The 18,424-nt window shown below is 40.4% G+C and overlaps 1 protein-coding gene across 1 annotated transcript in view; it reads right to left on the minus strand.

The window, feature by feature from the left end:
- ZC3H11A (zinc finger CCCH-type containing 11A) overlaps positions 1-16,006 on the minus strand; it is a 32,535-nt gene extending 16,529 nt beyond the window's left edge. Inside the window, 7 exon segments of the mRNA XM_049770791.1 lie at positions 1,674-1,757; positions 2,341-2,457; positions 2,580-2,783; positions 3,428-3,551; positions 8,240-8,359; positions 10,065-10,251; positions 15,730-16,006. Of these exon segments, the coding sequence (XP_049626748.1) occupies positions 1,674-1,757; positions 2,341-2,457; positions 2,580-2,783; positions 3,428-3,551; positions 8,240-8,359; positions 10,065-10,118 (703 nt within the window). The 5' untranslated portion in view covers positions 10,119-10,251; positions 15,730-16,006.
- Between the last annotated feature and the right edge of the window lie 2,418 nt (positions 16,007-18,424).

Raw genomic sequence — 18,424 nt, forward strand, 5'->3', positions numbered from 1 at the left:
TTTAATATTACATCATATCGCTGAATATAAATTAGTTCTGAGTGTTTTAGGCATTCAATCTACTTACAAGTAAAAGTCTAAAGTTAACAAAGCATTTTTTTTTTATCTATATTCAATCACTCACAAACACTTTTCTTGTTTTCTTTTGTTTTGGGGTTACACCCGGCCAACTCAGGTTCAATTCCAAGCATTCCGTATGGTCCCTGGAGCCAGGAGTATCACTAGGTGTGCTACCTTCCACAAGAAAGTATGTTTTTTTAGGTTCTTTCACTGCTTATCTCTCTTTTTTTTTTGGTTTTTGGGTCACACCCAGTGGTGCTCAAGGGTTACTCCTGGCTCTCTGCTCAAAAATCACTCCTGGCAGGCACAGGGGACCATATGGGATGCTGGGATATGAACCACTGATGGTCCTGGGTCGGACACTTGCATGGCAAATGCCCTACTGGTGCACTATCTCTCTGGCCCCATATACTGTTTATCTCTTGTTTTTGTTTTTGTTTTTGGGCCACACCCAGCGGTGCTCAGGGGTTACTCCTGGCTGTCTACTCAGAAATAGCTCCTGGCAGGCACGGGGGACCATATGGGACACTGGGATTCGAACCAACCACCTTTGGTCCTGGATAGGCTGCTTGCAAGGCAAACACCGCTGTGCTATCTCTCCGGGCCCTACTGTTTATCTCTTAATTATTAAGAACAAAATCACAAGGCCGGTGAGATGGTGCTAGAGGTAAGGTGTCTGCCTTGCAAGCACTAGCCAAGAAAGGACCACAGTTCGGGGCCGGAGAGATAGCATGGAGGTAAGGCGTTTGCCTTTCATGCAGGAGGTCATCGGTTCGAATCCCGGCGTCCCATATGGTCCCCCGTGCCTGCCAGGAACAATTTCTGAGCCTGGAGCCAGGAATAATCTCTGAGCACTGCTGGGTGTGACCCAAACACACACACACACACACACACACACACACACACACACACACACAAAAAAAAAAAAAAAAAAAGAAAGGACCACGGTTCGATCCCCATATGGTCTCCCCAAGCCAGGGGCAATTTCTGAGCGCTTAGCCAGGAGTAACCCTTGAGCATCAAATGGGTGTGGTCGAAAAAAAACAAAAACAAAAACAAAGCAAAAAAACAAAAAAACAAAATCACAACTACTGAATTTTAAAAAGCAACTTTCATTTAAAGTGTTTTAATTCAAGTAAATTGAGGAAATATCTATGTGCTCATTTTAGATTCATCAAGTACCTTTATGACCAAAAAATGTCACTGTTAATCTAGTTTCACATTTGTGTCTAAATTCCTATTGACTAGGGGTAGATAAGCCCCAATAGTCATAAGGTACTTGCCCTGCATATGGTTGATCCAAGGTAGATTCCTGGATAAGGATATGGTCCCCCTGAACACACAGCCAATAAGGCCCGAACACCACTGGGTGGTGAATTTGGCCCGATTTCTCCCTTCTCCAAATTTCTTTCTTTTTTGTTTTTTGGGCCACACCTGGTAATGCTCAGGGGTTACTCCTGGCTATAGATTCAGAAATCATTCCTGGCTTGGGGGACCATATGGAACGCCAGGGGATCGATCTGCAGTCTATCCTAGGTTAGCGTGTGCAAGGCAAACGCCCTACCGCTGAGCCACCACTCAGGCCTCACTCCCCCAAATTTCTAATGACTTACCGCCACCTGGCTTCTTAAATTTTTCTTTCATTTTCTTGGACTTAATTTCTTCAAGAGTTTTTATTCCAAAATTCAAACATTCACCTGATAAACCCAAAGTGGAAAATTAATATGTGAAACCAGTTTTAAATTGACTATAGCCAATGAACATACTCATGTAGAATTTGACATGACAAAGCATGGGAAGGGAGGGAAGAGGAGGGAGAGAAGAAATTTCAGTGTCTGACAAATACTATAGTGACTAGGGAGCTTGCCTTGCTCACGGCCACCCTAGGCTCAATCCCTAGCATCCCATAAATTCCATGAGGCCACCAGGATTGATTTGTGTGTGCAAAGCCAGGAGTCCCCTAAAGCACTGGGGCCCAAAACAAACACACACAAAAAAGTCAAATCTTTTGAGCCGAAGTGATAGCACATCAGGTAGGGAATTTGCTTTGCATGTGGTGACCCATATTTGAGACCCCCCTTCCCCATCACATATAGTCCAAATCATGAGCACAGAGTCAGAAGTAATAATGCCTGACCACTGCCACATGTGACCCAAAAAACAAAACATGCCCCCCCCAATTTTTTTTCAAAAGTATGTAAGATAATTAGGACACATTTTAGTGTTTGATAGTTAAAGATTTATGCACAGAAACTGGCATCAATAAGCATCTCTTTTTACCTTGCTTTAAATTGATTCCAGGATTCCGGACAGAAGCCACACGTAATCCATTATGAGTTTCTGGAGTTGGTTGTAAGAGAGGTGCTTTGGCTTCATCACCTTCCTCCGAAAACTGATCTATTTATCAACATTTAAGGCAAATTTACAATTAAAAACACAATTTTAATCCCAATTTTTTCAATTCATTGATTCTGATCACTTTTTTCCCTTTAAAAAATAAAATAAGGGTCAAATCTTACCATCATCATCTTCATCATCATCTGCAGCATTGATCACAACTGGAGGATGTGTTGGGCTCGGGACATTTTCGGAACTTTCCACTTTCATAACACTTCGCAGCTGAGGGGAGGGATTAGACTGGACAGACAGTTTGTTCTGCTGAACTGGGAGTTGGCTTGTCTTCACTTCCTCCTCTGCTGACTCATTCATAGAGGGCAACACAGCTATGTAAACCACAAAGGAAGAGAATGCATTAGTTTCAATTTAATGAAAGATTTGGTGCTACCTTACTTTCTCCAAAAAGTTCTAGTCTCATGATGAGAAAACATGATTTTTAGATAATAACTCTTCACTGTAAGTAAATCAACTAGAATGTGGTCCCATTAACACTTAGGAGGGAAGTTGGATGCACAGTGACTGCAAATGCTAGGCACTTAATATTCTACATTTTTTTGCTCAGCAAAGTAGTAGACAGTATTTTTTTAGCATTTTTCCACTTGGAGACAATAGCTATCCCCTGAATCAAGCAAAAAGCACCTTTAAGGTGAATACATGTAGCCTTCACATTCTGATAATACAGCAGATGTTTTATTGGGGGGGGAGGGCACACACCTGAATACTTGGGAGCCATGTGTGACTGGGCATTGAGCCAGGGTCTCCCCCAAGTGATGCATGTTCTTGAATCACTCAGCCACCTCCCCTGATGTGGCTTTTATTTTGGGTTTTGGGTTCATAGCTGGCAGTGTACAGGGGCCATGTATGGTACCAGGGTTTGAACCATAGGTGTTTGCAAGGTCAAATGCATTTCCCCTTCTAGCATCTTTCCGGTCCCCATAATTATTATTTTTAACTCGAAAGTGAATCTTACTTTTGCTTGGAGGTAGAAACAGTCCATCAACATAGCGCCCTCTGTTGTGATGGAAAGCGCAATTTAGTTTTTGACATCCCATTGGATGGTTTTCCCAGTAACATGGAATTTCACTGCGTTTTTTCTGTAACAGGGAAAATAAAATGAAAATGCAACTTGTATTCCTCTGGTCATTTCTTTTCTAAACACGTTCATGGATGGTTCATAAATTTGAGACATGTGGGGCCTGAGAGATATCACAGTGGTCTGGCATTTGCCTTGCAAGCTGACAATCCAGGACGGAAGGTGGTTGGTTCAATACCCATATGGAATCCCCAGCCTGGCAGGGGCAATTTCTGAGCATAGAGACGGGAGTAACCCCTGAGCACCGATAGGTGTGACTCCCCCAAAAAACAATTTAAAATTCTCATAAATTTGGGGCTGGAGAGATAGCATGGAGGTAAGGCGTTTGCCTTGCGTGCAGAAGGATAGTCTTTCAAATCCTGGCAACCCATATGGTTCCCCGAGTCTGCCAGGGGCGATTTCTGAGCATAGAGCCAGGAATAACCCCTGAGCGCTGCTGGGTGTGACCCCTTCCCCCCACCCCCCCAAAAAAAAAAACAAAAAAAATCTAAAAAATTTGAGACATGTAAAATGATTTTATGAAGGAGAAAGAGGGGTTGGTTAAAGTGGTATTGAGCCTTGGTCAGCTACATACAAGGTAAGTGCTGTACCCGCTGTACTATCTCTATGACCTCTGGTCTGACCAAGACTTGTAAAAACAAAGTAACTTCTGAACTACAAACCTGCATTATGGTGGATATTTCATCATAATGAGATGCCTAAAGTTTAAAATTTCAGGAAATTGGGCTGGAGAAATAGTAGAGGAGGTAAGGCACTTGCTTTGCATATGGCATTCACACATGGTTCCCCAGTAATGCCAGCAGCCATCCCCAAGCAAAGCCAGGGGATAAGCCCTGAGTATCTCTGGGTGTGTTTAAAAAAAATGTATTGGATCTTAGGTTTCAGCACCAAACTAAAACAAAACAAAACAAAATAAAAAGTCAGAAGTCACAGCATATCTAAAGTTTGAAAACAAAAACAATGAGCATTACAAAAAGATCCTTGGTGTATCAAAAAGGAGAGAGACCAAAATCTAGTTATTTGGGAGACTGACTTGGTTACAGTGTTGCAAAAATACAGAAAAGAGCAGGCAGTCCCATAAATTAATAAAAATGGTAAATTATTAAAAGGTCTCTGAAAGGCAATTTTGCAAAATGCAAAAATGATGTCAAGTTTATTGTCTCATAAATGATTATATTTGACAGAGTTTTTTGTTTTTGTTTTGGGGCCATACCTGGAATGCTCAGGTAGACCTTATATGGGATACTGGGGCTGAACCCAGGTCAGCAGCATGCAAAGCAAGTGCCCTAATCCCTGCACCATCACTCTAGCCCACTGGACAGAAAGTATGAGTCTCCTGTCTTATTCAAAAGGTAGTAATAGTTACTTTATTTTAGGAAGAAGGAAGAGTATTTCATCCTCAAGATAAAAATGATGAGAATCCTTCTTGTTTCTACATCTTCTAAGTTTTTTTTTTTTTTTTTTTTTTTTTTTTTTTGTGGTTTTTGGGTCACACCCGGCAGTGCTCAGGGGTTACTCCTGGCTCCATGCTCAGAAATTGCTCCTGGCAGGCACGGGGGACCATATGGGACGCTGGGATTTGAACCGATGACCTCTTGCATGAAAGGCAAACGCCTTACCTCCATGCTATCTCTCCAGCCCCAAGTTTTCTTTTTTTTATATCTTGTTTCTATTGTTTGTTTTGGGGTCAACCCAGTGGTGGTCAGAAGCTATTCCTGGCAGCATTCGAAGGACCATGCAGTAGCATGGTTTGAACTGAATGCTGAGTCCACTGAGCTTTCTCTCAAAAAGCAATATACAAGGGGCCAGAGCAACAGCACAGTGATAGGGCGTTTGCCTTGCAAGTGACTGATCTAGGGTGAATCTTGGTTCAATCCCCAGCATCCCATATGGTCCCCCAAGTCAAGAGCAAATTCTGAGTGCACAGCCAGGAGTAAACCCCTGAGCATCACCGGGTGTGGCCCAAAAACAAAAAAATAAAATAAAATAAAATAAAAAAGCACAAGCAAACACAACGACCTTACTCCTGACTCTAAATTCAGTATCACTCCCTTCAGTCTTAAGATCAACAACATGAAGGTAAGTACCTTACCTGCTGTACTCTCTCTGGTTCAACTGAAGTATTATTATTATTACTTGTTGGGGGAGGGGGCAACATACGCAGGAGATTCAGGACTTACTTCTAGCATAGTTTGGATGATCATATGAGATGTCAGGGATCAGCTGAGTCAGTTGTGTACAAGACAAAAGCCTTAATTTTCTTACTCAAGTTCTTTTCTTTGTGGGGTGAGAGAGAACCAATGGCTGGGCCACACCCAAAAGTTATCAGAGGTTATTCCTAACTCTGTGCTCAGGAAAACATATGTAGTAGAAGTGATTTAAACCATCGGTTGGCAAAATAAAAGGCATGCACCTAAATCACTGTACTAGCTCTCCAGTCCCTAAGTCTAAAGAAATTATGTATGCACACTTAAAGTATACATATACTTTGGGCCGGAGAGATAGCACAGCAGTAGGGCATTATAACACCTTGCAATCGGCCAATCCAGGACCAACAGTGGTTCAAATCCCAGCATCCCATATGGTCCCAAGCCTGCCAGAAGCAATTTCTGACCACAGAGCCTAACTCTGAGCGCTGCCAGTGTGAATCTCCACCAAAAAAAAGTATATGCATATTTTATAAACTATATAATCCTGGGGCCGGAGATAAAGCAAAGCGGTAGGGCATTTGCCTTGCAACCAGCCGATCCAGGACATGGTTCGAATCCTGGCATCCCATATGGTTCCCCATATCTGCCAGGAGCGATTTCTGAGCACAGAGCTAGGAGTAACTCCTGAGCGACTACTGGGTGTGACCCAACCCCCCACCCTCAAAACTTGTATAATTCTGGATGTTCCATTTAATTTTTTGTTTGTTTTTGGGTCACACCCGGCAGTGCTCAGGGGTTCCTCCTGGCTCTGTGATCAGAAATCGCTCCTGGCAGGCTCAGGGGACCATATGGAATGCCGGGATTAGAACCACCGACCTTCTGCATGAAAGGCAAATGCCTTACCTCCATGCTATCTCTCCAGCCTCAATGTATGTTCCATTTAATATATCCTCCACAGTAATAATAATTCCAATGTAATTATTTTAGGTTTTTTTTTTTTTTTTTTTTTTGGTTTTTGGGCCACACCCGGTGACGCTCAGGGGTTACTCCTGGCTATGCGCTCAGAAGTCGCTCCTGGCTTGGGGGACCATATGGGACGCCGGGGGATCGAACCTCGGTCCGTCTCCTAGGCTAGCGCAGGTAAGGCAGGCACCTTACCTCCAGCGCCACCGCCCGGCCCCTTATTTTAGGTTTTTAAAAATTTTAGGTTTTTAAAAATTAATGCAATAGTCAAAAGCTATAGTAATTTTTTTTTTTTTTTTTTTTTGTGGTTTTTGGGTCACACCCAGCAGTGCTCAGGGGTTTTTCCTGGCTCTGTGCTCAGAAATTGCTCTTGGCAGGCACGGGGGACATATGGAACACCGGGATTCGAATGGATGACCTTCTGCATGAAAGGTAAATGCCTTACCTCCATGCTATCTCTCCGGTCCCAGTGATTTTTATTATCTCCATTATCTGCTGTGTTGTACAAAGTCACCAGGACAGTAATTTAGCAAATGAGAGACAGGTTCTTAAGAGCTCCCAATCATATTTCCATCAAATGATCAATAAATAACCTGTTTTAGAAGTGCTTCTCTTTATGTATACTGTTGATCCATTAACATTCAACTATGGCCAATTGCACTGTAATTCACACCTGAATAAAGCTTAACATAAATTTTCTTGCCAAGGAACATTAAAAACTTTCTTGTGCTTAGGAACACTAGGAAAAAACCTCAGAACTACACACAAGGGTCAGTTTAAACAATAAAAAATTATTCCTCTGCCAAAAATTATAAAGAGCTTGTTTTTCACCTGGGAGGTACTAGGTCTCACTCTCATGCCTACCCTTTTTTCCACAACTAACCACAAATTTGGACATAACTTGCTTGATCTCAAATGTAACTCTAGTATCTGTAATTGTACAGCAGTAACTATAAATAGTTGTCAGCAGCTCTTAAATTTTTACTTTATTTATTTATTATATATTTGGGGGGAGGTTTTGGGCCACACCCAATTGTGCTCTGGCTAAGACGTGATCTACGTGTACTATGAACAGTATGTGCTACTTAGGTCAGCCAAGTGAAAAACAAGCATCTTACCTTTTTCTATGACCATTAATTTTTCACGTTAGCAAATGTTTTAATTTTGAGGGTTACAAATAAAAAGTACTGGATTTGAGTTAAAGTTTCTCCTTTTTACCTCCAATGTTTTTTTGGGGGGTTATTTTGGGTCACACCTAGTGGAACTCAAGGGTTACTTCTGGCTCTGTGCTCAGAAATCACTCCTGCCAGGCATGAGAGACCATAAGGGTTGCCAGGATTTGAACCACTGTCTGTCTGGGATCACCCATGTGCAAGGCAAGCGCCCTACCACTGTGCTATTTCTCCAGCCCTAACTCTTTTTTTTGAGACCCCTGTGAATTACACGTACTTCATAACTGTATTTCAGGCATGTAGTGACATCGAATAAGGGCCATTCCTATCACCAATGTTAAAATATTTTGGAATTAATTACTTATTTGCCTAGCTACTTACAGTAATACAAATGGAACACTTACATCAATTTCCATGTGCCGAAACCTGCACACCTGTCGAAAACAGCGGCCTTCCTGCCATAATGTGCAAACTGTTTCATTTCCTAGTGCAGCTTCACAGTGACGGAAAGGACAGCTGTCACCCTGTAAACAAAGAAATAAAAACACTATGCCATACCAAGATAGATCCAAAGTAAATGTCGATTATCAGCATTCCTTCCCTCCCCACTCCCCCCTCCCTCCCTCCCTCCCTTCCTTCCTTCCTTCCTTCCTTTCTTTCTTTCTTTTGGTTTTTGGGTCACACCCGGCAGTGCTCAGGGGTTACTCCTAGCTGTCTGCTCAGAAATAGCTCCTGGCAGGCACGGGGGACCATATGGGACACCGGGATTCGAAGCAACCACCTTTGGTCCTGGATCGGCTGCTTGCAAGGCAAACGCCGCTGTGCTAGCTCTCCGGGCCCAAGGATTTCTTTATATGTCCATTATAAGCATTTCGCATATAGGTAGACAAAAAGAAATAAAAAAAAATAGGGAAGGTAGAAGGATGGGTTATATGAATAATAACCCGGCTAACAAATATATAATTTCCCACTATTACTTGGTACTACCTTTCAACTTGACTAGGAGAGCAATACAAGATTAAAAAGTGACATGGGGAAGTATGAGACATTCCTTTAAAATGTCTTTTACTTCATCCTAAAAACTGTTTTAAACATCCCAATATGATTGATTTTGTTTGAAGAATCCAAAATTAGAGTTTATTTTGGATATAATCACTTAAAACATATAAGAATTTTTGAAATTACATATACTCAGAAAATAACATTACTCAGAAAAAAACTAACAAAGAACATCACTAAGCAGCATAAAAGTATCCACTTTATTTTTCGGTTCTGGTGGTGCTCAGAGGTTATTCCTGGCTCTTTGCTCAAAAATCGCCCCTGGCAGGCTCAGGGTACCATACCAGAATACTGGGGATCGAACCTGGGTCCATCCTGGGTCAGCAGCCTGCAAGGTAAACACCCTACTCCTGCGCTATCACCCTGGCCCCCCAAAAGCCACTTTTGACAAAGCAAAAAAATCTCTAAAAATATTTCAAAAGATGGCTTAATCAAGAAACCTGAAGTAGTTTAAAGTCAATCCAGTGATAAGTAAAATACTCCCATTGACTCATTTAACACAAAGTAAATATCAGTTAGAAAGCAAGTGGACAAGTATTCCTAATTGCAAAGGTACATTATATAGATTAAGTATATCTAGAGAGCTACTGAACAATGACTATGTGCTATGTTCTTTCACTTTCATAAAACATTTCAAAAAATAAAGAGGGTAAAATAGAATTCACTAAAGAGTTTGTTGCTCTAGTAGTCACACCCAATTGTGTTCAGGACTTACTCCTGCTTCTGTGCTTAGGGGTCATTCCAGATGGTGCTTGGAATACAAATGCATGTCAGGATTGACCTGGGCCCAGCAGCATGGAAGGCAACTGCCTTACCCCTTGAACTGCATCTTTCTAGCCCCAACAGGGACCCCAATCCTATTGGCAGGGTACTGGCAGGGACAGTGAGTCCAGGCCACTCTCATCTGGTGACCTTGCAATGCTAGTCCCTGACTGGCATGGTTCTTGCCTCAGCAGTCTCACTCCCAGAGGAGAGGAAGGAACCCAGGGCCTCTCAACAACAGGGCATATGCTTGACCACTCTGAGGCCACAACCCTGAACCCCTAAAGATATTCTTAAAACCCAGCAAATAACAACTGAACAAAACACAAAAACAATTCAATATCTTGGAAAAATCAACCAGTTTCATTAAGAATATAGTAAAAAGTATACAGAGATACTACTTCTTACTTTGGTACACGTGGAATAGAAAAAAAAATAGCAGTCTTCTCCTTGATTAGGCATGCTGGGCCGATCCTTTGATTACAAGTGGCTTCTTAAGAATAAGCCACTGTTTCCTCAAGGCAAGGCCCTCTTGAAATGGGTTTAATCTTCCAAAAGTCAACTCAATCACAGAAATCGTCTTTAAAATGTAATCCTAAAAAGAAAACAATGAATTAAAGTATTTCAGACAAATTCTTCCAACTTTTTGCCTCAAATCAGCTTGACTAATGAGATAGCAAATTTTAAAACGAAATTTTAATTGTCTCAATAGGTACTAATTTCTACCAGAGCCATGTGAACATTCTTACTCATATACCTGTGTATGTGTCTGTCTATATAGTGTTAAGCCTGCTTGGTGGATGGACCATACAGGTGGGGACTAAACTTAGGGTTCCAACAGCAATAAATACAATCCAGATGTCTGAGTCATCTCCCTAGGCCTTTACATATCATATATAATATATATACATGTTCTACATATATATTATATATAGATGGCATTGGGGGGGGGTCATACTTGGCTGTGCTTAGGGTTTGCTCCTAGCTCTATGCTCAGGGATCATTCCTGGTGGGGCTCTGGAGACCCTATGTTGTGCTAGGGATGGAACCCAGTTTGGCCACATGCTGCACTATCTATCACTCAGGTTTCATACTTTATTTTTAGGCAGATATGTACTTTCATCTAAATGTAAAACTTGTTATAGGAATATGAAGGCTCTTCTTTCATGTTTTCTATGTTGATCCTTTGCTATAGCATAAAATAAAATAGCATAAAATTCAGTGCAAAAAATAGATAGTACAGAGGGTAACCAGGCATCCCTTATGTAGTCCCTAAGCATTGTTGCTGTGTGGCCTAAAAACAACAATATAAATCTCCGAAACACTATATAAAACAGATGGGGGAAACTGTTACACTAAAAACTGATTCTAAAAACATCTGTAGGACTAGTTTTATACAAAGATGGACAAAGTTACTGAGAAGTCACAAAAGGGAGTAAAAGTTGTCCTCAAGGCTCTTCCTAGAAGAATGAAACTATTAAACAAAACTAATTTCTCCCACTCACTCCCTTGTCCTCATATCAAAGTGTTCAAGAAAACTTCAACACAAGTACAAAGTAAAAACACAAAGCAAGAGTAGAAGTAGGGGTCAGAGAGATAACATAGAGGTAGTGTGTTTGCCTTGCATGCAGAAGGACAGTGGTTCAAATCCTGGCATCCCAAATGGTCCCCCGAGCCTGCCAGGAGCGATTCTTGAGCTTAAAGCCAGGAGTAAGCTAGGAGTAACCCGAGCATTGTCGGATGTGACGCAAAAACAAAACAAAACAAAAAAAGAGTAGAAGTAAATATTGGGAAGGGATTTCTACAATTTTGTGTGTGTGTGTGTGTGTGTGGCTTTTTGGGTCACACCCAGCAGTGCTCAGGGGTTATTTCTGGCTCCAGGCTCAGAAATTGCTCCTGGCAGGCACGGGGGACCATATGGGACGCTGGGATTCGAACCGATGACCTCCTGGATGAAAGGCAAATGCCTTACCTCCATGCTATCTCTCCGGCCTCGGATTTCTACAAATTTACATACACCCAAATATCAGGTTTCTATTTTTCTCCCCTGTTTTGGGGCCACACTTGGCAATGCTCAGGGCATATTCTTGGCTCTTAGCTCAGTGATAAGATGCTAATTTCCATTCAAGATTAAAATATAAAATACAAAGAAAAACTATAGGGGGGGGAGCAAAAAACACAGCAAGTAGGACACTTGTCTTGTACCTTATTCACTGTACCTGCTGTCCCTCCGGTCTTTGACCTTAGATTTTTACACTACATTTCTAGATCTCAAGAAGTTAAACTTGAAGTCTCAAAAACTAGAACATTTAGGGGTTGGAGTGGTGGTGCAGCAGTAGGGCATTTGCCCTTGCATGCAGCTGACGAACTGTGGTTCGATCCTCTGGTGTCCCATAGGGTCCCCCAACCCAGGAGCAATTTCTGAGCATAGCCAGGAGTAAACCCTGAGTGTCACCAGGTGTGGCCCAAAAACAAACAAACAAAAAAAGAAAAAGAAAACAAAACTAGAACATCTAAGTAACTCTGTTACTTTAAAAAAAAAATCTTTTTTTATTTTTGGGTCACACCCAGCAGCGCTCAGGGGTTACTCATGGCTCTATGCTCAGAAATCACTCCTGGCAGGTTCAGGGGACCATTTGGGATGCCAGGATTTGAACCACCAACCTTCTGCATGCAAGGCAAATGCCTTACCTCCATGCTATCTCTCTGGCCCCTAAAATTTTTTTTTTATTTTAGTATGTAACTTGAGAATAAGAATCTGGAAAAATAATTCGATAAAGTGTTGGGTTTGACCTGAGAGGGGACAAGCTGAGACCCCACCTTGTCGAAGTGCTAGCAGCTGTACTGCTGCCATGCCAACAGCCTAACTTAACTGCTTCATGACTAATCTCTGCAGACACCAAAACCAATGAAAATTCCAAGTATAGGGGCCGGAATTCTGCCTTGCATGCAGAAGGACAGTGGTTCGAATCCCGGCATCCCATATGGTCCCCCCAAGTTGCCAGGAGCAATTTCTGAGCATAAAGCCAGGAGTAACACCTGAGCTGGGTGTGGCCCAAAAACCAAAAAAAGAAAAAAAAAAATCCAAGTATACCATTTGGGGCTAAAAACTCTAGAGTTTTCTCAGGGAAGAGGTGGGAGTCTCTTCCCAACCCTGTACCTCTGGAAGCTCCAGCAGCTACACCTACATTCACAACCTCCATATGTAAGCTCATCAGTCTAGTTCTATAGATTCTGAAGTTCCTGAAGTTTCTATAGATTCCTGAAGTTGCATATACAGTTGCACAACACCTCCAAATTTCTCAATACTAAAGCCAGAGGGGACCAAGAGCAATAGTACAGCGAAGAGGGCGCTTGCCTTGTATGCAGCCAACCAGGGTTTGATCCTAGCATCCCATATGGTCCCCAGCCTGATTTCTGATCTTTATTGTTTGTTTGTTTGGTTTTGGAGGCACACCCTGTGACGCTCAGGGGTTACTCCTGGCTATATACTCAGAAATTGCTCCTGGCTTGGGGGACCATATGGGACGCTGGGGGATCGAACTGCAGTCCATCTAGGTCAGCCATGTACATGGCAAACGTCCTACTGCTGTGCCACCACTCTGGCCTCAGAAGTGATTTCTGAGAAGAGAGCCAGAAGTAACTTCTGAGCACTGTCAGGTATAGCCCCCAAACAAAAAACAAATAAACAAACAAGAACCAACATGAGAGTAGGAGCAAAGCAAACTAGATGGAAAAGCAGCATAACAGCCAACTTAGCTCTATAAACAAAGCCAACTATACAAAATGCTTAACTAGCAAAAAATATAGCTAAACCCCTCACACAATGATCCATAAAATAAAACGATTTTCATAAATTTTCTTTTACTAAGTATTTTTTGATAATTACATTAGCCATTCAGTTCTAACAAGCAATATGAGTTCTTTTGTGCCTGGCATTCATAATAAAAATGTGAAATATAAAAGTATAGGACCACAGTGATAGCACGGCATATAGGACAGTTGTTTTGTACATATGTGGCCAATCTGGTTAGATCCCCAGTACCCATATGGTCCCCAAAACCACCAGGAGTGATCCCTGAAAACTGAGTAGTTATAAATAAAAGTATACAAGATCCACATTAAATTTAAAATAAAAGCAGGAAAGAAAGATAGCACAGCAGGTAGGGCACTTGCCTTGACACAGCCAGCCTAGGTTTGATCCTTAGTACCCCTGCTGGTTCCCTGAGCACCCCTGAAATGATTCCTGATTGCAGATCCAGGAGCAAGCCCTGAATACCGCCAGATGCAGCCCAAAAACAAAAAACAAAACAACAACAAAATCCATAGGCATGGCGAAGAAATCTTCATTCAAACGAAGACAGAGAAGAGCTTTTTAAATTTGTTTAGAGGACACACCCAGTGGTGCTCAGGGCTCACTCCTAGCAGGTTTACCTTCAGAGACTATACAAGGTACCGGGCTCAAATCCAGCTACAGTCAAGGCGGGTGCCCCACCCACTCACTATCTCTCTAGCCCCACCTTTTTCCTCTTCCACTTCCTCCTCCTCCTCCTCCTCCTCCTCCTCCTCCTCCTCCTCCTCTTTTTTAACATAAAAATCAGGTTTTATTTGGAGGTACTGAAGAAGGGGAGGAAGAGGCTAAGAAAGAAAGAGAATAACGACTCAAGAGAATGTGCGCTTCTGCAAAGGTGCAGAGCACCCTAGTATACAACCAGCATGAATACCAAAGTATAGAAGTCCACATCGCAAGTGGGGAGATGTGGGCGACAAGTACACGGGCACCATATACCCAGGCAACATGTGTGCTTCTTTTTTTGTTTTATTTTTGGGTTGTTTTTTTTTTTTTTTTGGCCAAATCTGGTGATGTCCAGGGGTTATTTCTGGCTCTTCACTCAGGAATTACCAGGATTGGTCTCATGCAAGGCAAATGTCCTACCCACTGTATTGTATTTCCAGCTCCTTGGCTTTTAATGATAAAATTCAAATTGTCTACCCATGAGGGATAAATAATAGCTAATATATGGTCTGTCTTTGGGGGGGGGCCACACCCAGCAGTGCTCAGGGATTACTTTCTCGCTCTGTAGACCATATGTGATGCCGGGGATTGACCCTGGTGGGCCAGCCATGTGCAATGCAAATACCCTACCCTCTGTGCTGTTGCTCTAGCCCCCCCTCTGAACTCAATTAGGAATGATCTCTGAGACTGAGGTGAGAAGTAGGGCACTTGCCTGACACAGGGTGAACCCAAGTTTGATCCATATGGTTCCTTGAATACTGCCAGGAGTAATCCCTAAGCATAGCGCCAGAAGTAACCTCTGAGACTGTTCAGGGTGCCACCCAAAAGCTTTAAACATAATAAAAGGTATTTGTGTGTGGAGGGAGAGTTGTGTGTTTGGACAAAGAACTACATATTGATAAAGCATTAATTTGAGGAGCTGAAATTACAGAAAGACATCACCACCAATAAATAATTTTACATTTTTAACAATCTATATGTATTATCCAAAAAGAAAAAAATAAAACCATCAAACTCCTCTCTCTCTCTTTCACATATACACACTCCCATTTCTTTGTTTCTTTGTTTGTTTGTTTTTGGGTCACACCCGGCAGTGGTCAGAGGTTACTCCTGGCTCCAGGCTCAGAAATCGCTTCTGCCAGGCTCAGGGGACTATATGGGATGCCAGGAATCAAACCAATGACCCTCTGCTTGAAAGGCAAATGCTCTACCTCCATGCTATCTCTCCGGCCCCAACACACTCACCCCACCTTTTTTTTTGGTTTTTCGGGCCACACCCATTTGATGCTCAGAGGTTATTCCTGGCTAAACGCTCAGAAATTGCCCCTGGTTTGGGGGGGACCATATGGGACACTGGGCGCTTGCAAGGCAGACACCTTACCTCTAGCGCCACCTCGGTGACCACACTCCCATTTCTAAGCCAAAAGTTTATAAACAATTATAAGAAAAAACTAAAAACTATCTTGACAACTTATTTAACTTCTTACTGATCCAGTAATACTATACCATAAAATTCAAAGACATCTACTTTAAATGAAAAAAAAAAATCACACTTACATTAGATGGAAGCTCTGAATAGGAAGGTCTGTGTCTTCAATGAGTTCCAATCTATTACGCCTGTAGGTCGAATCAACACTCAATCCATGAATTAATAATAATGAGACAAAAAGAATTTTCCTCCTCACACTTCCAAGGAAATCTCTCAGCCACAATTCAAACACAAGATGTGGTTTTTTATAAAAACTCCCAACTATTGGGAGATAAAGTCCATTCCAATAACCTTTGTCAGGTTACTTATCTCCTCAAAAAAAGAAAAAAAAGAAAAAAAAGAAAAAAAATTCACTCACAAGAAAAAAATTTTTAAATATTCATTAAAGATGAACTTGAGATTCAAAGGATTACTCAAAGAAAATCCATCTTCCATAGTCGAACAATACAGTTAAAAAAAAAAAACAACATAAAAATAAGATCCAATGTCTGGTCTTCCAGATTTCTTCACCTATTAAGAAAAAAACAGAAACCTTCCCCCATCTTTAATATCTGTATAAATAAAAGCACACATACATGTAAAAATATAGTGTTTATGTATAAAATACACATATACATACATACTAACTGGTTTATACGCACACATATATACAAATGTGTAGACATAAAACATTTAAGTTTTCCCTTTAAAAATACACTATAAAAGTCTTTAGATTTTGGTTCATTATAAAAATAGTGAGCTTACTCATACCAAAAATAGTTTTATTAATGTTACAGTAAATTTTGCCCGGACCACAAAATAAAGATGAAGGGAAAGCCTTACACATCTATCAATGTGTATAAAATACGGATATATGTTTATCAACATCATCTTAATCTAATCCTCAGGGAGTGTTTAACCAAAAAAGAAATGTCTTGTCCTAGAATAACTACAGTGTGGTGTAGCAAGAGAAGGCAGAGCAGCATTATTGCCATCCTATACCGGCACTATCAAAACACAGAGATCTACTAAAGATTTTTTTCTCTTCTTTTATAGAAATACCAGCATCACTGGTATGACATTCAGTATTAGCCCTGCAAAGGCTTGCGTATGCAGCCTAGTTCCAAAATCTTTACAAGTGTTGGTCACAACTAAAGACTTTGAAGTTATTCATTTATCCATAAGTAAAAGGGTAAACTTTTGGAATTGAAATTTCATTTTACAATGGGACATTTACCATTTAAAAATTGCAAAAGAAAATATCTATTTTGATACATAAAACAAACTCTAAATTTTTAAACCAGCCCTACTGTAACAAGCAATTTTGATTCTTATTTAATAAATACTATATATTTTCTAGGCTAAATCTTGCCAAATACTACTCCAAGACAAAACTAAAATCAGAATTTAAAAGAGTGGACACCTTTTACTCACACTTAATACTAGTCAATTTTCCAGGAAATATTTGAACAGGGAATATTCCCAAATCTAAAATGAAAAAAAAAAAAAGGAAAAATTGGGATCTTACATTAGTTATTCAGTCTGAAATTTTTAATAGACTTTTACTAAAAAGTCATCATTATTCTGGTTCTCACCAATCACTAGAACACTTTCAGAGTGGAAAGAAACCTGAAAAATCAGAAATAATTTTCTCATTTTACCAATGAGGCAATAATTCCTAACACATGAAAATATTGGCTGTTTATTTTCAGTTCAAAGGCTAAAACGATCTCATAATTCAATATGTAGTATTATGGGCCACTATGCATATCTTTTAAAAGAGACCTAATAATCACACAATGATAGAGGCATTCTTTGGGAAATAGATATTGGGTCTGTCAAGGCATGCTCATGGGGTTATGCTCATTCCAATTTTCATTTACTCAGTTTTTGTAAACTTTTTAGTAAGTCATTTACTCATTAATCATGTAAATAAAAGTACCTTACACTGTTTAAACTTTTATAATGGCTTTAAAAAGGCAGTTCAAAACTAATTTTTCCACGAGTTTCCTAACTTTTAAATATAGATTCAGTATCAAATGTAAACAGTAACTCTATTACATTCAGGAAATTGAAATTATAAAGCTGACCAGTATGAGGAGGCAAGTTCAAAATATAAAATAATTCTGTGAGCTTTTGCCAAACAAATACAAACCAGCATTTTTGGTTTTCGCTTTTAAAAAAATAGAAAATAGAGGAAGAATACCAGTTTGGTATACATTTTTCTCTCTTATTGGCTTTACAGCAATAAAAATTCCCATGCTGGGATAAATTTTCACTTAAAACCAAGTACTACTTCAATCTACCAGCCAGCAATAATTTGAGGCCTTTCAATGCTGCACTATATTTTTAAATTAAAAAGTAGCTTTTCTCTCATTTGGTATAAACCAAACTTCAAGTGAAAGCTATTTTCATTACTACTATGAAATCTTTAAATTTAATGCTCATTTTATCAACATTATATTACCTCTGAGGAATTCATAGCCCTTTTTGTGTTTTGGGATTCCCCAGATTTTTTTTTATTAATAATTAGTATAACTATGCTTAACAACTATTGCAATTGGGACCAATAAAAGCAATAAACTACTAATTTTAAATAGAAAGGGAACATATTAAGATCCTATTTCTTTTTCATTGTTTTGAACTACATTCTCCGGTTCCTATCTAAGGACCAATGTAGAATAATCATAGCTGACATTTTTCACGTTCATTTTGAGAAACATCAGCTGTTCTATATTGTCAAAGTCCAGGCTCATGGTTTGCTTTGGATGAAAGAGACTATTT

The sequence above is a fragment of the Suncus etruscus genome, chromosome 3 (genome assembly GCF_024139225.1).
Source record: "Suncus etruscus isolate mSunEtr1 chromosome 3, mSunEtr1.pri.cur, whole genome shotgun sequence".
In the NCBI taxonomy this organism is placed as follows: domain Eukaryota; kingdom Metazoa; phylum Chordata; class Mammalia; order Eulipotyphla; family Soricidae; genus Suncus; species Suncus etruscus.